The 26,836-nt window shown below is 39.0% G+C and overlaps 1 protein-coding gene across 1 annotated transcript in view; it reads left to right on the forward strand.

Moving 5' to 3' along the window:
• HCN1 (hyperpolarization activated cyclic nucleotide gated potassium channel 1) overlaps positions 1 to 26,836 on the forward strand; it is a 210,775-nt gene that overhangs the window by 89,884 nt on the left and 94,055 nt on the right. The window contains exon 3 of the mRNA XM_075411543.1: positions 20,327 to 20,488. Within this exon, the coding sequence (XP_075267658.1) occupies positions 20,327 to 20,488 (162 nt within the window). The remainder of the gene's footprint in view (positions 1 to 20,326; positions 20,489 to 26,836) is intronic.

Consider the following 26,836-nt stretch of genomic DNA (forward strand, 5'->3'; position numbering starts at 1 on the left):
TATTCAGTAAAACTGAATGATTACTACGACTCTGTGATCCAATATGATTGAAAAAATTAGGTAGACTGAAAGTCGAAGATAAATTAATTCAGATTATTAAACCCAGCCTTTCTTGCTCCTGTTGTATTTATGAAAGGGGTATCAGGGGATTTCACAGAGGTGGTGGCAGACTGGACTGAGAGCGGCACTGCCCTGTTTGATATCTGACAAAAGAGACAGGGTTGAGAGAGACCAATAACTGCACACTTTCCAGTGTTGTGAATCTTCTCATACCAAGTTAAAATGGTGGACAGACCCATGTATGTTTGGGTTTTTTTCCCATTGAATCAAGACAACCGCTCATGTGCTTAAAATAAGGTACTTGCTAGGTGCTTTGCTGGGTTAGGCAGACAAGGCTAATGCCACATCACCTGCAAATGCATATTTTGTCCTTGAGCAAGTTAGTGTATAAAGTTCTGGCTTGGTGAAGTGCTGTGGTAGTGTTGTGTGGTGAGTCCATACCATGTTCACAGAAGGTGGTGAGGCATTTACATTGCTAAGGCAGCCTGATTAAAATGTTTTTATGAGTGTGGTCAGTTTGGTCATTTCAAGTTTGCTCTGAAAAACAATAGCAAGGATTAATCCTCTGCTACATTATGTTTGCGGTACTATTTTCTATACAAAATCTGCCTGAAGAACGAAGCAGTCCTTATCTGTAATAAGTATGACAGATTCAAGGCTCCTTTTGGTAGTAATGCATTTGTTGTCAATTAACTATGTCTGAAAGTAGTCTAGAATAGTTTAATCCACTTTACTATCCACAGTCTTTCCAGAATAATGCCTATATGTCCCTTACTGACAAAAGCAAACAAGGGGGGAAACAAAACAAAAGAAAACAAAACAACTCAAGAAATAAATACTGAAGTGAGTAAGTAGATACTGTGTCTGACTTCCCTTTTGGCTTGATGCCACTGCCAAGGAATCCTCCCACCTGGCCCATCTTTTGTTGGACTGGAGGAAATTGGATGCAAACTCAAGCGTGTGAAATGGAGTTTCACACATGCAATATAGCAAATTAATGTGATTCTTCATTTTCCACTGTTTTGGTAAGGTGGGTGTTTTGAGGCAGATGAACAACTTTTTTTCCCTGTTATTGATTTCCTTCTAATATACAGATTATTTATTTTGTAATTTTCTGTGTGAGCCAGTTAGTTTAGAGTTAGAGGCTGAAACAGAGAAAAAACCTTAATATCATCATGTTTCAGGAATTACCATATGCCTTACTGTCAGGCTGGCAAAACTGAATTGCATAAACCTTCTTTAATACATATTTTTATTCCTACGAATGCAGTTATGAAAAATAAACCTAATTCAGAATATCTGAGCTGTAAAAAATTCTAATTCATAAGCTTATGGATACCCCTAGGTGGCACTACATGCTTTTTTTGTTCAAAAATAATCAAATAATTTATATGTTAATAAAAGAAAAATCATAACAGCTTAATACACATGATGATCTCTAAAATGTCAGTTGTATAACGGATTTCATATTTTCTCTAATAAAGGTGGCTAACAAGTTTTTTTATAACTTACGGAATAAAACCTTTCTGGTGTGAGGATTGCCTGATATTATACTAGAATTTATTTAGCATTTTGTTATGAATAATAAGTACAAGGATTTGAATACAGATTTTTGTTTAAAAATGTATAAACGTTTCACTAAACTATGTTTGTGTTTTTTATTTAGATTTTAACGTATTTTAAACTTCCCTGGTAAAGCCATGCCAACAGTGAGAGAAGGGACAAACAGCAGTGGACTGGGTCTGAGAGGTTGACCTGTTTGATAAGAATAGAGGCTCTTACAATAAAATTTAGTTATGGCAAATTGAAAATGTATAAAGAAATAGTGTTTTTTCTGCACCAGGTGACAGCCATGTGTCTCAAGGTACAAATGTGTTAGCACATTCAGCAGGATTTGAAGAAATGTAGACTTTTTAAAGGTGAGTAACAGGAGTTAGTTAAGACAGTTAGTCATACCGTATTCAAATCAATAGGAAATTGGCAAACCATTAAACTGTTTAGAATAAATCATCCCAATATTTTTTTTTATTTGCTTATGTATTTCTTTGCACCCCTATTTAGGCTTTTTTTAAGGGAAGCTGGCACATCGTGTGTGGATTAATCCTTCCTGGTGACCAGTTAGAATTGCAATATATGAATTATTATGTTCTTCTTTTTCATTTGTTAGCTGCTTCTAGTCAGGAACTATCCTAAAGTACAAGGTCTGGGCAAGAGTCCCTGTGGATTTGTGTGTAGATAGATGACCCCAACGAGCCTGTGCCAGCTTTTCACACAGTACAAACATGGGGAGTGTAGCTCTGGGGCATCGCTGCGTGAGCACCCAGCCTGGCTCATTACCCACATCCTCCCGGCACTGGGTCTAGGTGTCAAAAGAGTCTGTCAAGGGAGCAGAGGAGCTACATCTGTTACTACCCTCTCCATCCCTGACAATGAGGGAGAAATGCTTCTGCAGGTTGGTGCAGCCCTCTCTCAAGGTTCTTACTGCAGGGAACAAAGATCTTGCTGGCCCTTGGAGAGCAGAGAGAAATAAACCCAACTGCTGCAGCAAAATATTCTAGAAAAACCTCTGTAAGGGTATTTAAATGCTGAGACTAGAATGTGAGTCTTCCCAGGTGTCTTTTAAATTCACTGGATTGGAGAGACTCTTCCAGAAGCCAACTTCCGTCATGAAGGTTTCCTGTGCTAGCAACACTGGAGGATTTTGCCTTTGAGGATGCCTGGCTGGCACATTTAATGAGAAAGACAGGAGTCTTAGGGTTGGGGTGTGTGTGTGGTGTGAGAGGAGAAACAGATGAGAGAAGTCTTCTCTGGTTCTTTCTCTTGGCTTTTTGTACAGAGATGTCCTCCATACGAATCACCATTATCACTGTGCCCCAGTTGGTAAATGATATATACGGGTATAGGTCTATATATATTTACAAGTAACTTTTTCAGTGTGATCACAAATATCAACTATATTAAGAAGCTTCAAAAGGTAATGCATGACACCTGAGCTGCTAGTGACACCAAAGAGCAATCTCTATGACCATATTTCTTAGCAGTCATTAGTACTGGTGACATCTGGGCCATTGCTGAAATGGCACTGGGGAAGGTGGCTTCGGTCCTGTTGGCTTGGAGATGATTGTTTCTGTGACATCTTGTGTAGAAGAACTGAAGTAATCAAAGCTGAAGAACACAAAAAAGCCTTTAATTCTGTCCTAAAATGGTTTATGTTAGTCGCAAGGCACTTTTACAAGTAATGCAGGGTTTCAAAATAGTGTATAGGGGACTTTTGCCTTCGTCACACCAAATGCAGTAATGGAAAAATAAGTCTGAAAGCTGCAGTGATTGTGGACAAAAAAAATAAAGGCACCGAAAAGCCTAGTGGATTCAAATGAAACAGGCTATGCGTTGTAGAAGAACAAAATGTTCAGACATCCTGGGTGTTCATTTTATGCATTAAGCTGCATGGTCCTTTTTCTGCATCCTTAATTAGCTGGGTCCAGGTGATGTTGAAAGTTGCTTAACAGGGCGGTTTTTGTACCTCTTTTAAAGTTGGTGTAAAATAAGTAGTAATAATAACGATAGGAATAGCAAGGAGACTTTGTAATGGAGTTGTGGATGTTCTCTGTGCTAGTTTTCAGTGCTTGGTGATTTGGGCTGTAGTTTATATTTCTGTACATAAATTTAACAGACAGTGATGTCCCTTTCCTCTCAGTTTACTGCTAAATAGTCCACAGCACATATAAAACCATATCAGTGTATTTTCTCTTAGGTCATCAGGTGAAGATACAAAAGTAGTAAATACCCACATGACAGTAGTCTTTGGTTGGTTAGATAAGATCCTGTCTCCACACGAATCTTATGGAAACTGTAAAAGATGCAAAATCTATTAATTTGTCTATAGCTTGCTTTTCAGAAAAGAGCATGTTCACCAGCATGGCCAATTTTACTGCTGTAGATAAAATAAATGCAAGAACATGTAATACAGACTGGTATAATGTTACTGCGTGTTGATAACAAAGAGACATGCATGTTCTCAGTGCCAGGAGTACAGACACACAAATAAAACTTGAACTTACATTTATTTTGATGTAGAAGATATAATGAGGAAATGTTAACGGATCCTTTTGCCATTTCAGGCATCAAACCAAAACATGCAACATCTGATAAAACAGGGGGTAGTACTCGAAATGAACTAAAATCCATATGAACCACAGCTTTTACATTTCTGCTATCTTTACAACACAGTTGTCTTTCCCTCTTGGCTGTCTGTTGAAGTCATGCCTCACAAATCCTTTCTCCTGCTACAGTTGGGACATACTAACTGCCATTTAATTTAATTCAGTCACAAGAGGACAGGGAAAATTATGTGAAATGCTGGATCCATTGAAGGCAATACCCAACTCCTACTGACTTGTGGAAGACAAGGATTTCCCTAGAATACCTGGAGGTATGTGCATCCTCTGAAGGAGCTCTGTACAGTCTTAAGTAAAGAGCTCTTTGAAAGTGAAGGAGAAACAGGGCAGACAAGAATTGTGTGTTGAGCGTGGCATCAGTTGGTGCTGAATTTATACACAGAAATGTTGCATTTGGTAGTGAAATACTGTTGAGGAGAGTGTGGCTAAGGTAGAAGATGGGGTTTTGATTGCTTAAGAGATTCAGGCATGTATCAAAAGCCCAGTGTTACTTCTGCATACATCACTGTCACGTGTCATCTGTGTATATTAGGGTATGCACATATATTTACACACCCATATACGGATCATATCACATATATGTTAGTACGTTATGTCCAGCATTATAAAAGAAACTGTACACTGTTTTCCCATTTTAGCAGTTGTACTTGAAGTAAGAGAAAAAAATGTAACAGTACACTAATGGAGTAACATTCTGCCTGTAGCTGACAGTGAAATACTGAGAGAGCAGATAATTGTTTTATAGTTGTGCTCCTTCAGAAGGGAAGAATCAATAATCACTGGAGAGCAAAGGGAAGACAAATCAATTGAGAGGAAAAGTGTAAGTCTGAAAGTAAGATGTTAGAGAGACCTGACTATGATTTAGAGCATTTAGTCTGTGATTACAAAACTTTTCCATCTTTTGAAAATAGTGATGTACTTTGTCAATCATTTTGTTTTGGCTTTCAGAGCTAACGTTACAGAGTCTCAGAATCACAGAATGTTAGGGGTTGGAAGGGACCTCTGTGGATCATCTAGTCCAACCCCCCCTGCCAAACCAGGGTCACCTATAGCAGGCTGCACAGGACCACATCCAGAAGGGTTTTGAATATCTCCAGAGGAGGAGACTCCACAACCTCCCTGGGCAACCTGTTTCAGTGCTCTGTCACCCTCAGAGGGAAGAAGTTCTTCCTCATGTTCAGACGGAACTTCCTGTGCTTCAGTTTGCACCCATTGCCCCTTGTCCTGTTGCTGGGCACCACTGAAAAGAGTCTGGCCCCATCCTCCTGACACCCATCCTTGAGATATTCATAAGCATTTATGAGGTCCCCTCTCAGCCTTCTCTTCTTCAGGCTGAACAAGCCCAGCTCCCTCAGCCTTACTCAGAGGACAGATGTTCCAGTCCCCTCATCATCCTCGTAGCCATCCACTGGACTCTCTGCAGTAGTTCCTCATCTTTCTTGAACTGGGGAGCCCAGAACTGGATGCAGTACTCCAGATGGAGCCTCACTAGGGCAGTGTAGAGGGGGAGGAGAACCTCCCTCGACCTGCTGGCCACACTCTTCTTAATGCACCCCAGGATCCCATTGGCCTTCTTGGCAGCCAGGGCACACTGCTGGCTCATGGTCAGCTTGTCATCCACCAGCACACCCACGTCCCTCTCCTCAGAGCTGCTCTCCATCAGGTTCACCCTGAGCCTGTACTGGTGCATTGAGTAGTTCAATATGGTAACGTTCACTTTAGTGTTATCACGATGCAATGAACTCCGTGATTCTTGGGGGGAAATAGTATGTAATTAATTATTTAAGCTTTTTTAATATAAATATCACTGTTGCTCCTCATAATGGCTGTTAAGACACCGAGTGCTGTCACTCTGTAATCTCAAGGGAGTAGAGGTGATGTGCGTCATACGTGGGAAATATATGACCTCCTTGTGCTGGGTGCACAAGAAAGGATGTAGCAAGCCTGGTTTTCATCCAGACAACCAGTAGGGAGCCAGGGACAAGTCATGGTGTCTGTGTCTCCTGCGTCTCAACAGTAAGCCATTCTGCAGTTAGTATTGTAAAGACACATGAGTGAGCAGAATAGTGGAGGTCTTCTGCAGACTACAGCCTGAATATTTAACGAGGCATGTCAAAAAGTAAGACAACCTCTTTATCTATTTTTAATGTGTTTATTCTAGAAATAGAAGTCAAGCGGTAACTGGTCAGACCGTAAAGGATTTCCCATAGTGATCATGAATGTGGGTTGGGTTTTTTGTCCTTCTTCTGTTTAGCAGTGAAAATTATGACAATTTAATGTCTAGAAAACATGTGGGTGGCCCAGGAATGACTGTTATTTGTTCTCGGCATCAGACAGGGAGGAAAAAACTGTATTTGGCAGGTTGATTTATAATAAATGGCAGTTGTTTATTGCTGCTTCTAGGGCTGGGAATATTAAAGCAAGTTCCGGGCAGATGGACTAGCCAAGTGACAGGGTCATTTGGATAGGTGATAAATTGTCCAGAGTAATTTCAAAATTGTACTTCAGGGAATACTGCCTGTTAGAGAATTGAGTAAGTGCTTCTCCACATTCAGTAGTATTTCCGAAAACTCCCTGCAGCCTGTTTTCATTGCTTATGGCCTGTCTCTGCAGGGCAAGGACTGGATAGAGAAACAGACAATAGTTTTCACAGCTCTGTAAAACCACGGCTTCTCCTTCCTTCTATTCTTCTTCTTTCCCTTCCTCGCGTGATGCCAGGCACATGCACAACCCCCAGGCATACAACAGTTACACAACTGGAAAAGCATTCAGAGATAAACCAGTATCTGGCTTGTGGGATGGGGCTGCCTGGGAGCTCCTCGTATTGTATTTTCATCACCTCATTAGAAATAAGAGGGACTGGTAAATGAAAGGGTTTGCCACCGGCCCGACGCCAAGGCTTCAAGACACCCTGATGCTCTGTGTAAAGGGCTCAGCTTACATGCATGATCATGGTACCTAGGCAAACATAGTCAACCAGAAAAAAATGCTGAAAGCCAAATGTCCTGGTGTTATTATCATATTAGATTATGTCAGTAGAGGTGGACAGGGAAGGGGAAGCCTTCAGCCTCAGTGGCGGCTGGACGGTGCTCCTCCCGGCACTCACCACCTTTGCTGCTCGGGGACGTGCTTCTGCACTACTAATTTTTCCATCTTTGTTGACCACATGTGAGATGCCACCATTCAGTGCTCCTGATGGTGCTACCCGAACAGTCCTGCTCAGCTCATTTCCATGCATTCTGAGTTGGTTTTTCCAGGTACTGGTTACAATTTCCCTCTTCCCTCCTGCCACTTCTGCTTTTTTTACTGTTCTCTTCCTGGGCAATTAGCTCTACCATGCGCAAACTAGGCCTTTTGAAACACTCAGAGCACCTAGTGCTGAGATGGTGCTGCCAAACTCAACGATAAAAATAACTCTCCATTTCACTGTCACTCTGCAATTGCGTAAATGCTGTTCTTGCTATTCAGTCTTTGTCACAGCACTGTCCCAGAGATGCAAACTGCAGCACTGAGAGCACACAGAATAAACATTTCCAGGATTTAGCCTTCTGGAAACAAAGAATATCTCTAATTTAAGGCTAAGTTTGTAAAAGCAGGATGATTGAAATATCATTGCAAACTTGCAAACTCTTCCAATTTGACTGTAGGCCTTACAGTATTGCTTTTCTTTCTACGCCCCAGTTCCTGGAGTTGTGTGATTTTGTAAACATGTCAGATTTATTGTTGTTTTTTTTTTTAGCCTCCCACCAATTTCTGAGTTAAGTTTAATGGGCACGCAAATATTAACAACCCAAGACATATTTTTAAATTAATATCAAGTATTATGGGGTCACCTAAATCACAATTATGTTGGGTTGGAGTTGGTTATGTTGCCATGATATGGTAGCTGCAGCACTAACCTTTTAATAGAAGGCATTGTACACAGTCACTGTGGAAATGGGTGGGCAGAGTTACTTGCTCTAAATTTTTGGATTTTTGGAACCTTTTCTGGATGTTTTTTGGATGTAGGGTTCATGTTCTCTTTGGGAGTGGATGAAAAAAATGAAAACCAAAAGAGTATGTGGCAAAGGGACAGCGTATAGAAAAATTGGAATGGATAGACTGAAAATGTACTGCAGGGATGCTCTGGGGAACGAGAATAAGAGAAAGCAGAGAAACCAGAGGGAAATTGTAGTCTACTTACTGCCAGTAAATCCTTTTCCTCCAGATGTTTAGTTTAGAAGAGCCTGCCTTTAAAAATACAAATGAGTCAAAATCTCAACACCAATTTGGAATTGCTTATGATCCACAAAGAGGAAGTAAGGGTAGTCTTTCCTTTAAAGAATTACATGATACTGCTTTAGCAATCTTTCTTTTGTTTTAAATGTGGGCTATATATAGAAAGCAGAAAAGTAAAATGTCAGGAGGTTAGAGCTGTACAAAATAAGGGATAGACAGAAACAGACTGATGGAGAAAGAAAGCAGCAGGTTGCAGCCTGTATAGTAGACAATGCACTCAAATAGCAACAAGAAAAATCTCCATCTTTTAATAGCAATATAAAGGGAATGGAAAGTAAAACTATTAAATACCTCAAAGCAAATGTCTTAAAGTTTTCCAAGAAAGAATAAAAAAATGCAGGGGTATATGGGATAAATCAAAGAAGAACATGTTTGCTTCAAGTTCTTAGCCTCAAGTTTTGCTTGACTATGTGTCCTCTCCATTGGCTGTCAATCATTTGTCTGTCATATATGAGTTATATTGCTGCTCAGTAGCCAGTTTGATTCCAGTGAGGCTGTGGTGTCAGCTCTGGTGTCAGCAGACAGACAAAGTAGAAACAGGAAACTGAAAAAAGGCAGGGGGGGCTAGCATGTAATAAACTCACTCAGAAGCCAACAAATGAATGCAGTCTGTTCATAAGAAAATGTGAAATGGGAGGTGTTTTTGCTTTAAACTGTTGACAAATACGAGTATTGCTCAGTGTTACGCAGTTTTGCAGCATGGCATTGAACTGCACTTTGTACAGCATCGTACAGCATCGTAGTCTGTGATATCAAGGAAGAGGTAATGCCAGCACCAGCCTGCACTGACTACCACACTGTGAGAGTACTTTAATTGCTGGTGTGCTTGTAATGGGTAGGGTCTGGAGATGGGGGTCAGACAGCAGAAGGTTGCAAGAAGTGCTCTTGAGAACAGACAAAATTCTGTCACTTTTGCTTTTGTAAATAATCAGCTGTAAGAAAGCAACCTAAATTGCCAAGCCTTCAACAATGTGGTCTGAGAATAGGACATTGCCCAAAAACCACACTGCTGATTGCTAGACATGTAAGTAAGGTCCTTTTGCAGAACACAGGATGGATCAGCTCTGTGGACTAACATGCAGTTGATTTTTTTTGACATACAATTGCATCCATTGGAAAAGTTTGCAGACGATCCCACAGAAAAAGCCCTGGCAGTAAACCAGTGCAACGCTGCAAGCAACGAGTGGTGCCCAAAACACTGTTCCTATTACCAAGTGCAGGATGGACTGAAATACTACTCTGAAGGAGATCTGGCAGTAGCATCTAGCTAGCAGAAATGTTGATACACTAAATCAAAATACATGAGGGGACAGAGATTTTCCTGGTACAGGTAAGGAGGTATATCGTCTACTACAACATGAATGGCCAATGGAGAGCCTATGCAGAAATAGAGGTAATTGCGCAAAGGGTGTTTATTTCTGTAGTGTTCAACAACAGATCACTCAAGACTCAGTCGTCTCGTAAAATCTCAATCCAATGATAAAAAGTTCAGATCAGACCTCTGAAGATAGACCATAGATGATCACATGGGGTGACTCCAATGCCAGCAAGAGCTACAGTAGGGAACCAGAGCCAGCCTTTTCAAAATGCAACCTAGTGGATATTCTGTACTTAGAAAATGGGGCAAAATAACCTGCAGCAGTTTAAGTGACTTACAGCTGAATGGTGATTTGAAAACAAGACATCTTCATCAGATAAGCTAGAAAACAGTAGAAACTCAAGAAAGCAAAGGCAGCAAGACTACCTTACTGGGAGAGTTGGTGTGCCATGGCCCAGCAGAGACGCTGGGCAAGGCTGGCTCCATGGGCAGCTCACTGTGCAGAGGGGCTGGGACAAGGAACACGCGGGAGCGCTGCTGTGCTCAGGGGCTGAGTGGCAAGGATAGCGTTGGCAAAATTGTGCAGGAGAGGGTGAGACAAGAGGAAAGCTGTCATGCTGGGCTGGCCAGGGGCTGGGCACGCATGCTGCACTTCTCTTACCGGCATGCTAGAAGAAGTGCAAGAATCAGAGAATCATAGAATCATAGGTTGGAAAAGACCTCTAAGATCATTGAGTCCAACCATCCACCCAACACCACCATTCCTCCTACAAAGTATCCCAAAGTGCCACATCTACACATTTTTAAAACACCTCCAGGGATGGTGACTCAGCCATTTCCTTGGGCAGCCTATTCCAATGCCTGACCACTCTTTCAGTAAAGAAATTTTTCCTGATATTCAATCTAAATGTCCCCTGACGCAACTTGAGGCCATTGCCTTTCATCCTATCGCTAGATACCTGGGAGAAGGGATCAACACCTGCCTCATTACAACCTCCTTTTAGGTAGTTGTAGAGAGCAATAAGGTCTACCCTCAGCCTCTTCTTCTCCAGACTAAACAGCCCCAGTTCCCTCAGTCGCTCCTTGTAAGGCTTGTTCTCTAGACCCCTCGCCAGCCTCGTTGCTCTTCTTTGGACAGCTCCAGCAACTCAATGTCCTCAATGGAGGATGGGGCCAGACTCTTTTCAGTGGTGCCCAGCAACAGGACAGGGGGCAACAGGCAAAGACTGAAGCATAGGAAACTCCAGCTCAACATGAGGAAGAACTTCTTTACTCTGAGGGTGATGGAAAATTGGGACAGGCTGCCCACAGGGGTTGTGGATTCTCCTTCCCTGGAGGTATTCAAAACCCTCCTGGATGAGGGCCTATGCAACCTGCAGTAGGAGACCCTGCTTTGACAGGGGGGCTGGACTAGATGATCCACAGAGGTCTCTTCACACCCCTACCATTCCGTGATTCTGTGACTCTGTGATTCTGTAATATAGTGAAATACTGACATAGACCTCAGATCATTGATATGCAATTAGCACAAAAATTTATTCACATATATACTTTTGAGATGTTATTTCTTTGGTTTGTGTGTGTGTGTGTGTGTGTTTGATATATGAATGACTATCATGTTTGCTATTGCCAAGATTTTCAAAGGAATAAATGGGTTTTCTGTGTTTTGGGCTTCAAGCATCCAGCTGACTTCCACACAGTGTTATGCACTAGTTATCTGTCTTAATTTGTACTGACAGTTTTTCTTTTTAATAAGGATTGGCCTATGAACTCTTACATTGCTATAAAAAATAAAATTTAGATTCTAATACAGTATGAAATTTTACCTATTTTATTCACAGCTTGTATTTAATCTTAACAACCCAAATGTATAAACATAAAAATGTAACAACTGTACCTTATAAAACAACATTTTTAAAATGCGGATATCACATGCTATTAAAAGAAAGCATTGTGAATCAGTTTGGTCTTAGAACTTTTATTCCACAGGAAATTTAACATAATGACTTTCATTTTCAATTCCTTGCCCATTATTTCCATGTTTGGATGATTAACCTCCACTGCTTCAGTAAGACATCAGTTTAAATTCCCCAGGAGAAATATTCCCAATTATTTCAGTTGTTTGCTGTTAGATCATTATGTTGCTGTATTATAATTAGCACAATTAGTTTGCAGCTCATATTTGTGGCATTGTGACTTTGGGGGTAGGCATCATGTAAAAAGAACTCGTGATTTAAGAATGCTAATGAACCTTCCGCTTAAATCTCAAACTGATTCTTTCGGGGACTGAGGATGATAGAAGAGAAAACTTTCTTTTCCTTTTGTTTGCACACTTTCATTTTCTTCCCAAGTCTGATTCTGGCTGAGACAAAAGAAGCTCCTTGAAGTATTTTCAGCCTGTCATAACATATGGATCTAGTGGAAAGAAAAAACACCAAGGGAGTTGTTTTATAGAAACAATAGTTTCAGATAGAATTTTTGTAAACATGCAAACTTTCAAGTTTATGTGCACATTCAATCTTCTGTTGCTTCTCCTACTATCAGAAAGTATCTGATTTCATTTCATATTCACAGAGTTTGGAAGTTAAAATATGACTACCTTAAAAAAAAAAAAAGGATTAATTTTAGGAAAATACTGAAGTTGCAAGAGGTTGGTTACATGTGTCACATTTGTACAATGTTGATTGTAAATATATATTTTTCTGGGACATGCTTTTACTTTGTATATATTTCTAAATATTTCCTCCAGTGTATCCACTTTGTGTTTATTATTTTTATTGAATTTCACTGTTGGATCTGGGAGTCTGGGAGTCCCGATTGTGTCTTGCTGATTTTGATGCCACGTACAGCAAGGACACTGCCCTGTTCCTGTCGTTTAAATATGTGGCTCCAAGGAAAAGACCTAGCATGCCGGGGGTAGAGTGTGATTATCTCCATGGTTGTGCTTTAAAATGGAAATCAAAAGGTTTCTGGGTCTGTGAGACATGAGTGATCAGTAAAGTCATAAAACAATTTTATCAGACATGGCACTTTTTGTGAAGACTTTGGTACTTCCTAAGGTTCTCCCTAAATTGTCTCAGCATTTTTGACACAATTTATGGTAGATTTCTTTATAAATACATGTCTGGTATTTATTCTTTCGTTCCACATGCATTAAAAAATGAAAACTGCTTGTGCGAGTATACTAAAACTGGGGAACATAGGCTCCAGAAGCTGATGTTAGTTCCAAAAAATGCATTCAGGTATCTGACTTGATGCCTTTATGTTTGAAATGTTGTAGGTGGTCATATTTTTTAGGATTCACACTGCTCGCGCTGCTGCCCTTTTCAGTGCTGTGATAGTCCCTGCCTTGGCCTTTCTGTGGGCATATAAGTGATGGAGAGTAACTTCTTTCTTTTCTCTTGTTGCTGCCAGAGTACATCTGCACATTAATATGAGAGATAGCTCTTCTCGCTCAACTAGTAAGAAAAATAATAAATAATATTTTGTGCCATTTAGAGACTGGCTGAATCTTCAAGCTGCCTTCTTTGTAAGATATAAATAATTATAAAAGATAATAAATGAAGTGTTCCTTCTAGTTCAGCTCCACCAACAGAGGTCTTCAGCTTGAGTTCAGTGATGCTGTCACTTGAGATAACTGGCCCATCAAGAAGCTGGAGCTGATGCTTGAAATAATGCTGAAAAGGAAACAGAGCTATACTTCGAACTGACAAAACTCGCAGTCTCTGTGCTCATGTACAGTTCAAGTGTTTTTTGCTGTATGGTCACTCTCAGTTTGGTACTATGACTCAGGAAGAAGAGCTTCAGCTGAATTTTGTCTCAGAGGCAGGCTGTTAGTATTGTGTGTTTGTGTCTTTCTGACAGCTGTGAGCTGTTTTTTGTTTATTTTCACTTTGCTTCAGCTAATAAAGATAAAAGCTTAGTCTAATAAGGTACTTTCGGATATCAATATAATTGATGAATGAGACCTCCAACTCTGTAAAAACACAGTGAACATTAGCACTGTATTTTTTATTTCAGGATCCTGAGGTTTGTCATTCTTGGCTTGTTTCTTCATCATAGAACTAAAGTGACTGCTCTTCTCTATTTAGATGTCAAGACAGGTCACACACATTAATAACAACAGGATAATAAACTTCACGTTTTGGCAGTGAAGTGGTGCCCTTTGTGTGAAAGGTAACATATTAGTATGGCGTTTGCCAATTTACAGTAGAAAATATATATTGCAAAATTTATATCTAGTAAAAAAATTTTGCTTCTTTGTTATAAGTGACCTTTCCAAGGCTTGCCTAAATCTTCCTTCAGCAAAATAGTTTTATTAATTCTTTCAGGTTTAACCTGAATGTAGCACACTGTCACATTTATATGTTGTTCTGCTGTTCTTTTTGCTCCACAGAAGATGGCTTGCATTTGTACATGCCTTGAATTGGAAAAAATTGAACTTTTATTATAAAACCTAATGTCAGATTGACTCCATCTAGAAAATAACAATTTTTAAAGGTCACATAAAATAGGCCATTCTCATCTCTTTTTTCTAGATGCGTTTAATTAAAAATACATTGTTCTGTTTATTGAATCACTGGTGTTTTCATTGCAGGGACAAATAAAGCAGAAGCACAGCTTGGCTTTTGTCATCAGCTTGAGGTCACAAATACAACTAGATTAAATAGTGCTTTATACCTTTTCCCACTATTGACTTATCAATGATGAATTATTTCTTATAAAATTAATGACACACATCAGGAGTCAGCTGAGTGTAAAACATTACCCTGAGGGCAAAACCGGGCATTTCAATCAGTGCACGTTTACATCTACTTGTGCAGATATGTTTCCAATGTAGAGCATAGTAACTTGCAACTCCCAAAGAATTTGGCTTTGGTAGACATTGGATCAGACCCGTAGTATGCCATATCCTATAAATAGATATTTACAAAGAATGTCTTTTGAAACTGATTTGTAGAATATGAAAAGGCCAAACAAAAAGCCATGATTGCCTTTCATTGTTTAAAGTAGATTGAGAGATGGTTGCTCAAAAAGAGGTATTGTGCTCTCCTTCCCCTTTTATATCATTTACTAGAGAGCTTTGTTACAATCACTGTCTTAAAAGTGAATATTTAGCTCCGGTAGGAAAGTTTGAATCCTATGATTTATAATCTCTATCTAGTTAGTGCTCTGAGTGATAAACCTAATAATTCTGGACTGACCCAGAGATTGAACCAAAAACTCCTTGTCATTTTTACAGCTGTTATTTTGCCCTGTAATCTAACCTGAAGTTTCAGTGTTGCCCTTGGTACAGCTTTCAACATGTTTTCCAGAGCCTCCATGCATGTGTATAGCTCTTTCTGTCTCCCCGCTGTGTCTATTTAATATTCCAGACTCCACACAGCTCACTTAGTATGAGTGTCATTTCATACTGCCCAAGGCTTGATGCAAAACCTAATCTGAAGATTAAACCCAAGTTAGCTTTGTGATGCTGAGCATCTTCAGTGAGGGGTGGAAGAGAACAGGTATCTGGATGTAGTCAGTGATGTGAGATATGAATAAATTTTCTAGGAAATCCTAAGATTTTTTTTTAAATTTATATAAATCAATTTTTATATAAACTGAAGCTAAAAATCAAACTGAATTAAAAATCACAACTGAACAAATGTTATATTCCAATTACGAGAAGGCAGTAGAGGTAACCTATGCATTCCACAACAGCAGTTCAACAGATTTTGTGTTCGTTTAGTTAAACTATATGTGCACTATTAACTGAATATGACAGCCCGCAAATACTATTAAGTAAGTGGGTTGGTAAGACTGGAACAGTTTTTCTGTCTCAGGCTCAGAAATCAGAGTTAACAGGACCAATTTAAAGTATACGCTCACTAGAAATGTGAGGAAGGAATAGTCTGCTTCCTGCCTTCACACATGTGAATAAAAAGAGTCATTAATAAAGTGGGAGTAAAAGCTGAGATAAAACATGTGAACTCTGACTTCTTCAGCAATTTTTTTATTCTCTGTGAGCAATATTTTGCCAAAATATTAGAAACTATTTATCTGTGGTTACATTTCAGCCATTGTCAGAAGCATTGTCAGCTCTTCAGGCAAACACTTAAGGTTTTCAGGGTACTGAGAAAAGGTCATGAAAATAACATAGAAGAAACTGTGAGTTCTCAGAAGTAAGTTAATAAACTAAATCTTTTATGAAACACAATTTTGAAGCATATGGAAACTATGAAAAATGGCAGTATTATAGCCAACCCTCCCAAATAAACATTATAATAAAAAATATCATATGTAATTGAAGTGAAACTGAGCAGTAAGCAAAAAGAAGGGGTATCTATCAAATCTTTCCTATTACGTGAAATAAAAATGTGGAAAGAGTTAGTTCTCAGGGGAATTTTATTTTTTTCTCAGTTGCAGTAATCTCATGTCACTCTAGTAATTTTTCTGAAATGTCTTGTCCAAAATTTGCACCTCTTGCTGGTTAAACTGAATATTTAGGTATGAAATTAAGAGTCAAAATAAAGTGGCCAGATTTTCAATTGTGTTTTACAGCTGCAGTTCCTGCTTGTTTGCATGGCATTTGTGGATGAGAAGTGTTTAATTATAACCAGGCTATGTATATTGGACTACCTGAATAATGGGTTTAGGAGTCTAACTTTAGATACATGCAAGTGTTTGAATTATTTTTGTCATGAATATTATCTTGATAAGACATTCATTGAAACAGAGAGATTTAACCACACATGTATACTTCAAAATTAAAGTAAATCGATTTGTGGTCTTCCTATGTATCTTCCTATCCCACTGGAGGACCGGCTGAAAGGCTAGCTACCATCTGCTGAAATAAATGGCATTAGCTTTCTGTCCTCCAGTTCCTCTCTTAACAAAATTCACACATCTCCTAAGAGTTTTAGTAAGGTTTAGTTCATTAATATAGGAACTGTACTTTGTGATTACGGAAAAGAAAATGGTATAAAAATATGACTCTCTTCCTGCTCTTGTTTCAATGTATCACAATCAGTTCCAGAACGGAAGAGTATAAAATCTTAAACATGCAATATATGTCTTCTGTCCACAGGGTAGTTTGGATATTAGTTTTAAAAAGCAGCTTCCCTCCCTTCCAAATGTAAACATTTCAACCCAGTACCACAAACTATTACTGTTCACCTACAATGTATGCTTTGGGTATTTAAATGTTTTTTTTTCCAACGAAGCACACATTTCCATGAGAAGTTCCTTTTAGGAGAAAAAAACTCAGCTTTTTTTTTTATTGGAGAGAGAATATGCAGAGATGTTTAAAAGGTTTTTTCAACATCTGCTTAAGATATTTCCTATGAAATTATGTTCTTTAATACAGAGTTATCACAGTTATTAGAATAGGCTACACAAATATTAGACTATATGAGCAAAAGATGAGCAATGACAGTACGATATGATATGGTTGAAATGCTGATACAATGTTACCGTGTTAAGCAATCCAGATAATATCCAGAATATGCTCACGCATTTTTAATAGTACTGACCCTGAATGCTAAGCTGCACAGGAGCTATTTCTGGAGTGAAAGGTTTCAGAAATAATGGAAGGTTGCAGTGTCACATACAGGCTCTTGCAGTAATTTCCTTTGCTGGATGTGGTTTCACATAAAATTTTCAACATGTTGTTCTTCTTGCAGAATGTGACTATTTCTGTGGAGGCACACTACTAATGAAGAGGCTTTGAAGAGAATCAGTTGTTACCCAGTTGTACCACTTTGCAAGATAGAATAGTCCTTGCAGAGCCCAAACCCAACAGCAGACATCTTTGGTTCAGCAAGGTCCTTCAGTTTGAACTCACTGCTGCAGCTTCTTCTTTCGAATTTTAGTCTCCCTTTGTAATATCTCTTTCTGCATCCCGGTTCTTGCTGGCTCGCTTGGGAAGTCTCATGGGGTGGGCAGAGAGGGATGTATCTGTAAGAGCTAGGGAAGATCTCAGAAATGCTTAAATAAATACCTTGGCGAATGTATCCACCCACTTTTTTTTTCTTTTCAGTGCCCAATTACCCAATTATATAGTTTCAAAATTTGAAATGAAAATGTACCAGCACAGAGTGTTCTGAAATGTAGAAAATTCTATATCAAGTTATGAGCTTCGCAGTCTCTGTAATCGAGTGGATTCCCAAAAATGGGCTCCATCCAAGTGAAAGACATAGAATTATCATTTTTATGCAGCTATTATCATGCACAAGCTGTCGTGGTGCCTAAGCCCATAGTTGACTCCATAGGCAGAATAAGAATTCAGGAGCTTTGAGTATATGCAAGTGCTGGGTTTTGGACTCTGGAGTGATTTGGAGAACCAGATCTTCCCCTGTTTTGTCACATGCACCTAGGTGCATCTTTTCAGAAAAGTTCTCTTTCTAAGTATAGAAATGAAGGTGTTTGTGCTAAGTTTGGCTCCGATTGTCGTATTTGTGATCCATTTTTTAAAAAACACAAAGGATCCAAAACAGTGAGTTATTCTGAATATCTGCTCTCTTACAGCCTGATGGGAATATTGAGGCAGTATGAAAACAGCATGGGTGGAAAATCTGTTTTTTGTCCAGCTGTAGTGGAGAGACGTGATAACTTGCTTTTCTGGAGCAATAGAAAATTCCTGGGGGAGTTTTGTTCTCTGTGTAAAATATATATTGTTTCTGCCTGATCTTCTGCACTTTTTCAGACAAATATTCTAGACGAAATCCTTCTTTCTCTGACAAAACTTCTGCAACTTCTCGTGCGACCAGGAATTCATCTGCCCTTTGTGATTATAGTATAACAACTATGTGGATAAAGCGTAACCTGAATGAGTGTTAGTGTTGCAAAACAGTAATAATCCTTGCTGGTACTTCCAGTTCTTTACAACAGAAATATTTCAGTTCACACATCTAATCTCTTGGTGCATATCATGCTACAGAAACTGTAGCTATTGAAAAAGATGTAATGTAAATACACTTCTTAACAAGACAAAGGTGTAATGGTGACACTTTTCTGTTAATTTCCATTTAAAGTGTCTCCTAAATATCAGTGTCATCTCCTGAATTTTGGCAGGACCTAGATGGTATTTGGATAAGACATGACATTTTGAATAACATTACAAGCATCTGTTTCCATTGTCTATCAAACTGGGATTTGGAACATACTCTCTTAAGATGACCTAGATGAATGAAAAAATATTTTGCACATAAAGTTAACGTCTGAGGCATGTTTCTACGACATAGGTAAACACACACCACCATTTTCAAACAAGGACAAACTCCCACTAACAGAAAATGATGTTGAAAGACACCATAACATGCTCTCCATATTTGCATTTGCACTCATTTACAGTGTGGGTACTTAATCTCTGCTTTTAGTTTAGATGTCTTAAAGTTACGATGCAAACATCCTCTCTTTCATATGTGAATTACTTTATTTACAAATGTAAAATGTCATGTGCAAAATGCCTGTATACCTCTAGCAATCTGAAGATTTCAGCACTAAAGTCTCTGATTTCTATGTCTATCTGTACAATTAAATAACATTTCCTACTTAAAACTCCATAAGATACCAACTGCGCATTCTTCATCTTCTCAGTGGAACTCCTGCATAGTGACAATTATGTGTATTAAAATGTAACATATTTATACTGAGTTCACTGAATTGTATAAGAAGTAAAGAATATACCTGTATTTGTAGTTTGGAAGTGCTTTCAAACGAATATAGTAGAAAAGTGCCGAACACAGTGTTTTTCTCCATATTAGCTGGCAGTGGACTGCTGCTGTTCATGCTAATTCTGTCTAACAAATTTGCCCATGACAAACCTGAGAATGTCTATGTTGTTTTAAAGAGTATATGTGTGATTTGCTGTAAGACACTTTTCAGGTGCAAACATTTTTTGTCTTAAGAATGGAGGAATATATTGAAATCCAAATGGCTGTATTAGTTTGATATAAACTTAGCTACTGCAGATGTAGTAGCTGTAGGTTTCTCAGCATTTTAGGAAAACTGCTAACGATTAAGAGCAATGAACTACCTTTTCATCATTTTGCCTGGTGAACTGGTGTGTGCAAATTGGATCAATAGTATAGAAATAGAAGTCCAAAAATATGTGAAATTACTTATATTATTTCTTTACTCAGATTTTTAGACACCAAATTCACAGACAAGTAATGATCTCTCTACTTTTAACAAGCTTTTTTAATTTGTGAGACTTGCTTCAATCCAAAGGGATTGTAGGCTTTGAGAAAATACTTTAATTGGTGACTTGTTACCCAAAATATGCCTTTTCAGCAGCTTATATAACACTCGTGTGCAGCCAAGAGTCAGGTATGTCAGCACAGCTCTCTGCCCAAATTAGTGTGCCCGAACTAATGGTCCTTGCTGAGAAATCTCAGCTTTTTTAGAAGTTCTGGATGATACTTCTTTGCCTTTAACCTGCCCAATGAGAAGCAAATGTTTTATCTTTCTGATTTGCATCAGGTACATCACCTGTAATTTTTACCCACAGATTTTCCACATGACGTACGATCTGGCCAGTGCTGTGGTGAGAATCTTTAATCTGATTGGAATGATGCTACTGCTGTGCCACTGGGATGGTTGTCTTCAATTTTTAGTACCATTGCTCCAGGATTTCCCACCAGATTGCTGGGTGTCCCTAAACGGTATGGTTGTAAGTATTGTTCATTTTTCATTGTGCTTTCTAAATATTATTTTTCTAAACATTTAGCTTCAGACTGAAGTGTAAAAATACATGCCTAGTAATACACTGCCCTGCAAGTTGTTCAAGGTTACTTTTGGGTTTTGTTGGCTGGCTTGCTAATGAACTAGTTTGTTTTGTAGCCTTCATCACCCGTAAAATTATATTGACTCATTGTCAGTAAATGAGCCAGAAAATACTTCCAGTTTTAAGGTCTTTTTAATTTATTATCCCTCATTCCCTGAAAAAAGCCACTAAGAGAAATTTGGAAGCACTCAGTTCACCAGTGCTTTCAATTTAGGCTGCAGTTTCAGAATGCTCCTGAAGGTATATTACTGGTGTTTGTTTCATCCAATGTTGTCAGCAGTTTGTTTTGTAAATAACTTCTGGGTCATTTCATGATTTCTTTACTAAGTTGTTCCAAACTTATGAGTCTCCCTGAGATTTTTCTGAGTAATATAAGTGAAATAAATTCACTTCTATGATACTTTTGTGTGTGTGAACTGACTGTTCAATGTAGGAATGCGGCTGTGCCTTATTTATAGGGGAGGGTAATGATGTTCTGCTTGCTTGACATGTGCCTTAAAGATCAATGGCTGTGAAGAACTAAGGAGTTTTTATCAAGTCAGATAGTGAGGTAATACATAGAACATTTAGGACATGTAGGAAATGGAACATGTAGGAAACACACTGAAATAGTTGTTTAAATGTGCCTAGACCAAAAAGAAAAAGCCTCAAGCCACTCTCTCATTGTCCATCTGAAAACACGTCTTTCTGTTTTTCACAGTTTTAGAATCCATAGAGCAGCACCTTTATGATAGATGGGCATTTTGCTCAGTCCCACATATATCTATTGTAGAAGCATAACAGTATTTGTTCTTTTAGGAAAGTGATACTGCACATTACTGTGGGAGCTCGTTGACTAAGAATGGCAGTCATACAGACAAGTATTTGCAGTCATCAAGCAACATCTTTAATGATAAGCAGCATGTTTGCTGACACCTCATTGTGCAGCTTACCTAAAAAGAATAGTGACATATCTTCAGAAATGGGATTGCTACAATAAAAGTAGGTCACCAGGATGCTGACTGGCATATCTTTGCATTCTGCTGCATTTTGGGTTCTGCTTTGTAGCATCTTCCATTCACATTACCAGCTTGTTAAAGATCTGGATGAAAACCATGCTAGCGAGTGAAAGGAAGCCTTGGGTTACACATAACTGAAGTATTTAACTTTTAAATAACACTAAATTATAAAATTCTCTCTTCCATAAGAAGAGCTACAGTTAATCTAAGAAGGCTGTGCACAATGCACACATGCTCAGGAAGACTCTCCTTTCTGCCTGCCCACACTCAGTTTTTTTTATGGAAAGTATACTGTCTCCTTACTGGCCACATACTCTTGGAAAGATCCTTTTTGAAAGTTGAACTTTTTTTTGTTTTTTTCTGGCAACTGAATCTGTTGCTGTTAATAAACATTGTGGGGAGATCTGAAAATTAAGCAAGATTATGTTCACAGCACAGGCAGTCTTTCACACCTCTTCCAAGAGAAAGACTTGTGGACTGCCAGCCTGGAATCCAGAGAATATCTAAGGCCATTGTTGGCAGAAACAACTAGACCTGTCTTCTTACCCTGTCATGATGTTACGAGATGTTTCCTGATTGCTTTCCAGGCTTTGGAAGTGAATTCTATAGCAGTGAATACAGATAGAAAAGCTATCACGGACTATCAGTCCTCTGAAATATAGAGGGAATAGAAGGATGATGATGGTGGTGATGATGATGGTTACACGCTTTGCTGATGTATTCAGAGTCTAATTGACTGTTGACTCTGGATTTTGGAAGGACTTCAGGTTCCTGATACTGCAAGAGTTTTGGGAAGGGGGGTGACTTACTCCCCCAATACACTGCAGCATAAAACAGTTTAATCTGCTCTGAATTTTAAAACTTTTGCTGCTGAAATGACTGCTCCTAATACTGGGGTTTGGACTCAAATGCTGTTAAGACAGAAAGTCGGACAAGAATCTTATTTATTCTGCCCTTAAGTTCTTTAGCTGTGAACCGGTAGCAGTCGCAAAAGGCCAATACTGGCAGGAAGAGGAGGTCTTTCACTGGCCCCAGCTAATGCACCTTTTTGTCAAAGTATTCCATTCTACTCAGATTGTAGTCAGAGATTTTAGTGGATTAATAGATAAAGATAACTCCTTGCATCTGCATACGTTTTGAGTTTTTTCAGATTTCAGAGTCAGATAGTTCTGAGATACAAATGCTCTAAGAAAGACAAAATTGCTTCTCTTTGGATTTCAGTCTTTCTTTGAGTAGGGGAGGGTTTGTGTGGGGATTTCCTGGGTTTCATATCATGACTCCAACCTACATTCCTCGAAACAGCTTTGTTGCAAGGCCTAACCTCAGGCTAATACACCAATTTTAGTTTGCAGTATAATTTTAACACTTATGCATGGTCATCATTGGCTTGAAGACTTATTCAAGCCAATGTGTGCTCAGCCAGAAAATGTTAGTTTTGCAATATGCCAAGCCAGTTGCAAGCCAGAGCATTTGCAAATTACCTGATGCTAAAGGAAGTAAGGATGCTATGAGGATGACATACTGTCTCCTCAGTTGACACAGCCCAGCGTACTTTTCCAGCCCATAGTTTCCTTCTGTCTTGCACATTAGTTGCTTCAGGCTGTAGAATGTAAGAACTCTTCTAAAAGCCTTCGCCTGAAAGCTGTTTGTTTGGAACAAGCTGAGAAGTGAAACTATTCAAATTCTACAGGCATTCTTATGGTTTTACTTTATAAATACTGTGAAGAAAAATAACATAGGTTAAATGTAATGTCACAAAGGAATAGCATAATGAAACCAAGCTGCATTTTGCTTACTGTCTCTCTGAGCAGTGTGACTTAATGCAATTAAAGCAAAATAAATCAGTTGGATGCTCATCTTTGAAAGTATGATAAAAACGTCATAAAGCATCATGAAGTAGACTAGGAAATGAAATGGAAAAGCCTTCTCTGTAAAAGAGAATAAGATCCACCGCTGGTTAATACTGCACTAACTTACAGCCCAAGTAGTTCAACAAATCAGATCATGTTTGGATATTATCTTCAATAGTAGTAATAATAATAATGAACCCACGTTGTATCTGTACTCTCAAATTTGCCTTGGCCAGTTCTTTACATTGTCGTTCACGTTGTGATGAAATGAAAGCCAGAGCTGACATCTTCCTTTCATTTTCTAAATGTGATCCCACTTGCCCACTTCTGTATCTTTACTGCCGTTTGACTGAACTGACTTTATTAATGCTGAGTTACTATTGTCAGGCAGGATCTTGTGATCTTCCAGAATATCAATGCACTGCTCTTTAAAAGTAAGAAAACCAGTAAATACAATGTAAAAGTAAGCAGAAGCTCTTTTTTTCTACTCACTTTAAGTCATGTTCCAACCTGTCCATTACAAAGTAGCAGTCAATTACTTCTGCGAGGATATATGGCTTTCTGATGCTGTTTCGTTTAACTAGGTGCTAGTTTCTTTTAACACTAGAATTGTGAGTTTCATTCCTAGAAAAGGTCTTTTCTGAAGAAGTTTCACAAACTTTGTGATGAAGCTGCCTATTTTTTCCTTGGCTCAGAAAGCCCAATATCTATAGCTCCTTGTGTGATTTATCCTCAGCTCTCTGATCTGCATTGATTCAGACTGGTGTACTTCCATAATGACACATAGACCAAAAATCTTTGTTATACCTCAGAGTTTGAGCCAATAGTTCTTTAGAAAATTAGGAGTAAGGCTTGCAGCTGAAACAAGGGGAGACACAAGAACAGGAAAACACAGGGATCCTCTCCTATAATCAGTCTGTGCAAACTGAGATACTGCATTTTGTGTTCAGTTTCAGCTGCAAAGAATTAAGAAAACATAGTGTGTGAGTTCCAACTGATGAATAGTTATAGCCAGGTCTTATACAGAACAGATTTTCTAGGCAAGTAGAGATAAGAGATGACACTTTTGCCACAGATGCCATCTGGCCATCTAAGCATGACTTCCTGCAATGAAGCATCCTTTGCAGGAGAAGATTTTTTGTTGTGTTGGAACTTTGCTCTGTCTTTTTGTATGACTGATGGCAAATACTCAAAGGCATGTTAGTCCTTGAAGTAACAGTATCTGAAGATGCCTAATCTGTATTTTCCTGTCTATATTTGCAGTAATTGGTTGTGTGGTTAAGAAAACATATGGTCCTTTAAGCAAGGTATTTACCTGATGTGTCCAGATTTTTCACATATAACTTTCCCTTAGAGAGATAAAAATCTTCCAGAGAAGTATAGAATTTAACCTGAAGGGTGAGGTTTTTAAAAGCCAGAAGGGATTGCAGAGCTTTTGGAAAAGGCTTGCTTTGCTGGCATTTCTCGTGGCAGTCAGCCAATGTTTGCTCAGCAAGAACCTTCAGCTGCTCCGGTTTCTTTGTTTTGGCGTTTCCTTACTGTCCTTGCAGTTGGATTGTTTGCAGCTCTTGGGGATTTTTAGGGTTTGGATTTGGAGAAGGGGGATTTTGCATTATATTCATCCTCCTTTGAGTCACTTTATTTCCTCAGAGGCAGAGGAACTCAGACGTTAGGCTTCAGATTATTATATCTGACAGTATCAGCATCACTAGGAAAAGAATTTGGAAGTTTCTGCTGTAGCATCTGAAAGTCCCTCTCATTATAAAACAAATGACTTAAATTGAGAAGTGCAGGAGATGATGAGGATTTATAATGCTGTAAGAACTATGCTAATGTATATATTATGTGCACAAAAACTATTTAATGGTAACACACACAACTTTAATTTTCAACATTTCTTAATAATGAACACCATTGTCAATTATACAATCACATAGATTTTTCAATATGATCTCTGCTTTACTCAATGGAGCTCAACAAATGCATTATAGTTAGTTGATGTGTTATTCAGCATTGGATTTTCTCATGTTTGATAAAGCATCAGCTTAGCGTCTTCTCTGTGGTTGGACATCAGGGCAGCTATTTTTCTCATATTTTACTGCATTTTACCATTATGTGATAATCATCATTCAGAGCTTCACAAATTCTTTGAGTACCTTTTTGTTATATGGCAAGATATTGTAGAGCCACGTTTAAAGCATTAGATTCCTCTGACTTCATTTGCAGTGCTGAGCAATAAATGCTTATGTAAATCAAATCCCACAGTTTCAAACTGCGTACTTAGGAAATATGGAACATATGAGAATCATCTGATTATTGGAAGCACTGAGGATCTCATGAGGTATACTACTACTCTAATGTATATTGTACTTATATATTTATATTTATGTCTGCCTAGTTATAGCAAATACTTCTAGGAACAGATAAATTATTGGAATTACTTATCAGAGATGGACAGTGATCAAAATAAGGGGAATGGCCCAACTCAGAAAACTGCTCTATTTATAACACAGTTTGGAAATATGGTAATAACAATAACAACAACGTATAACAGACATTCTTAGGAGTAAGGTACCCATATTTTGGGAATCTTCAGCTAATCACAGAATCGTCACAGAATCATCATAGAATCATAAAATGGTTTAGGTTGGAAGGGACCTTACAGATCATCTCGTTCCAACCCCTCTCCCGTAGGCAGGGACACCTTCCTCTAAACCAGGTTACACAAAGCCCCATTCTACTTGGCCTTGAACACTTCCTGGGACAGAACATCCACAGCTCCTCTGCGCAACCTGTTCCAGTGCCTCACCACCCTCAGAGTAAAGAATTTTTTTTCTTACAGCTGGTCTAAATCTACCCTCTTTCAGTTTAAAGCCATTACCTCTTGTGCTATCACTACATGCCCTCGTAAAAAGTCCCTCTCCAGCTTTCTTGTAGGCCCCCTTCAGCTACTTGAAGGCTGCTATGAGGTCTCCCAGGAGCCTTCTCTTCTCCAGTCTGAACAACCCAAACTCTATCAGCCTGTCTTCATGGGAGAAGTGTTCCATCCCTCTAATCATCTTCATGGCCCTTCTCTGGATTTGTTCCAACAGGTCCATGCCCGTCTTATGCTGGGGGTCCCAGAGCTGAACACGGGACTCCAGGTGGGGTCTCACCAGAGCAATCGCCTCCCTCAACCTGCAGGCCATGCTTTCTTTGATGCAGGATATGGCTGGCTTTCCAGGCTGCCAATGCACATTGCCGGGTCATGTTGAGCTTCTCATCAATCAGCACCCCCAGCCTTCTTCTCGGGGCTGCTCTCAGTCCATTCACTGTCCAGTCTGTGTTTGTGCTTGGGATTGCCCCAACCCATGTGCAGGATCTTCCACTTGGCCTTGTTGAACTTC

This window comes from Opisthocomus hoazin, chromosome Z (genome assembly GCF_030867145.1).
Source record: "Opisthocomus hoazin isolate bOpiHoa1 chromosome Z, bOpiHoa1.hap1, whole genome shotgun sequence".
Taxonomy (NCBI): domain Eukaryota; kingdom Metazoa; phylum Chordata; class Aves; order Opisthocomiformes; family Opisthocomidae; genus Opisthocomus; species Opisthocomus hoazin.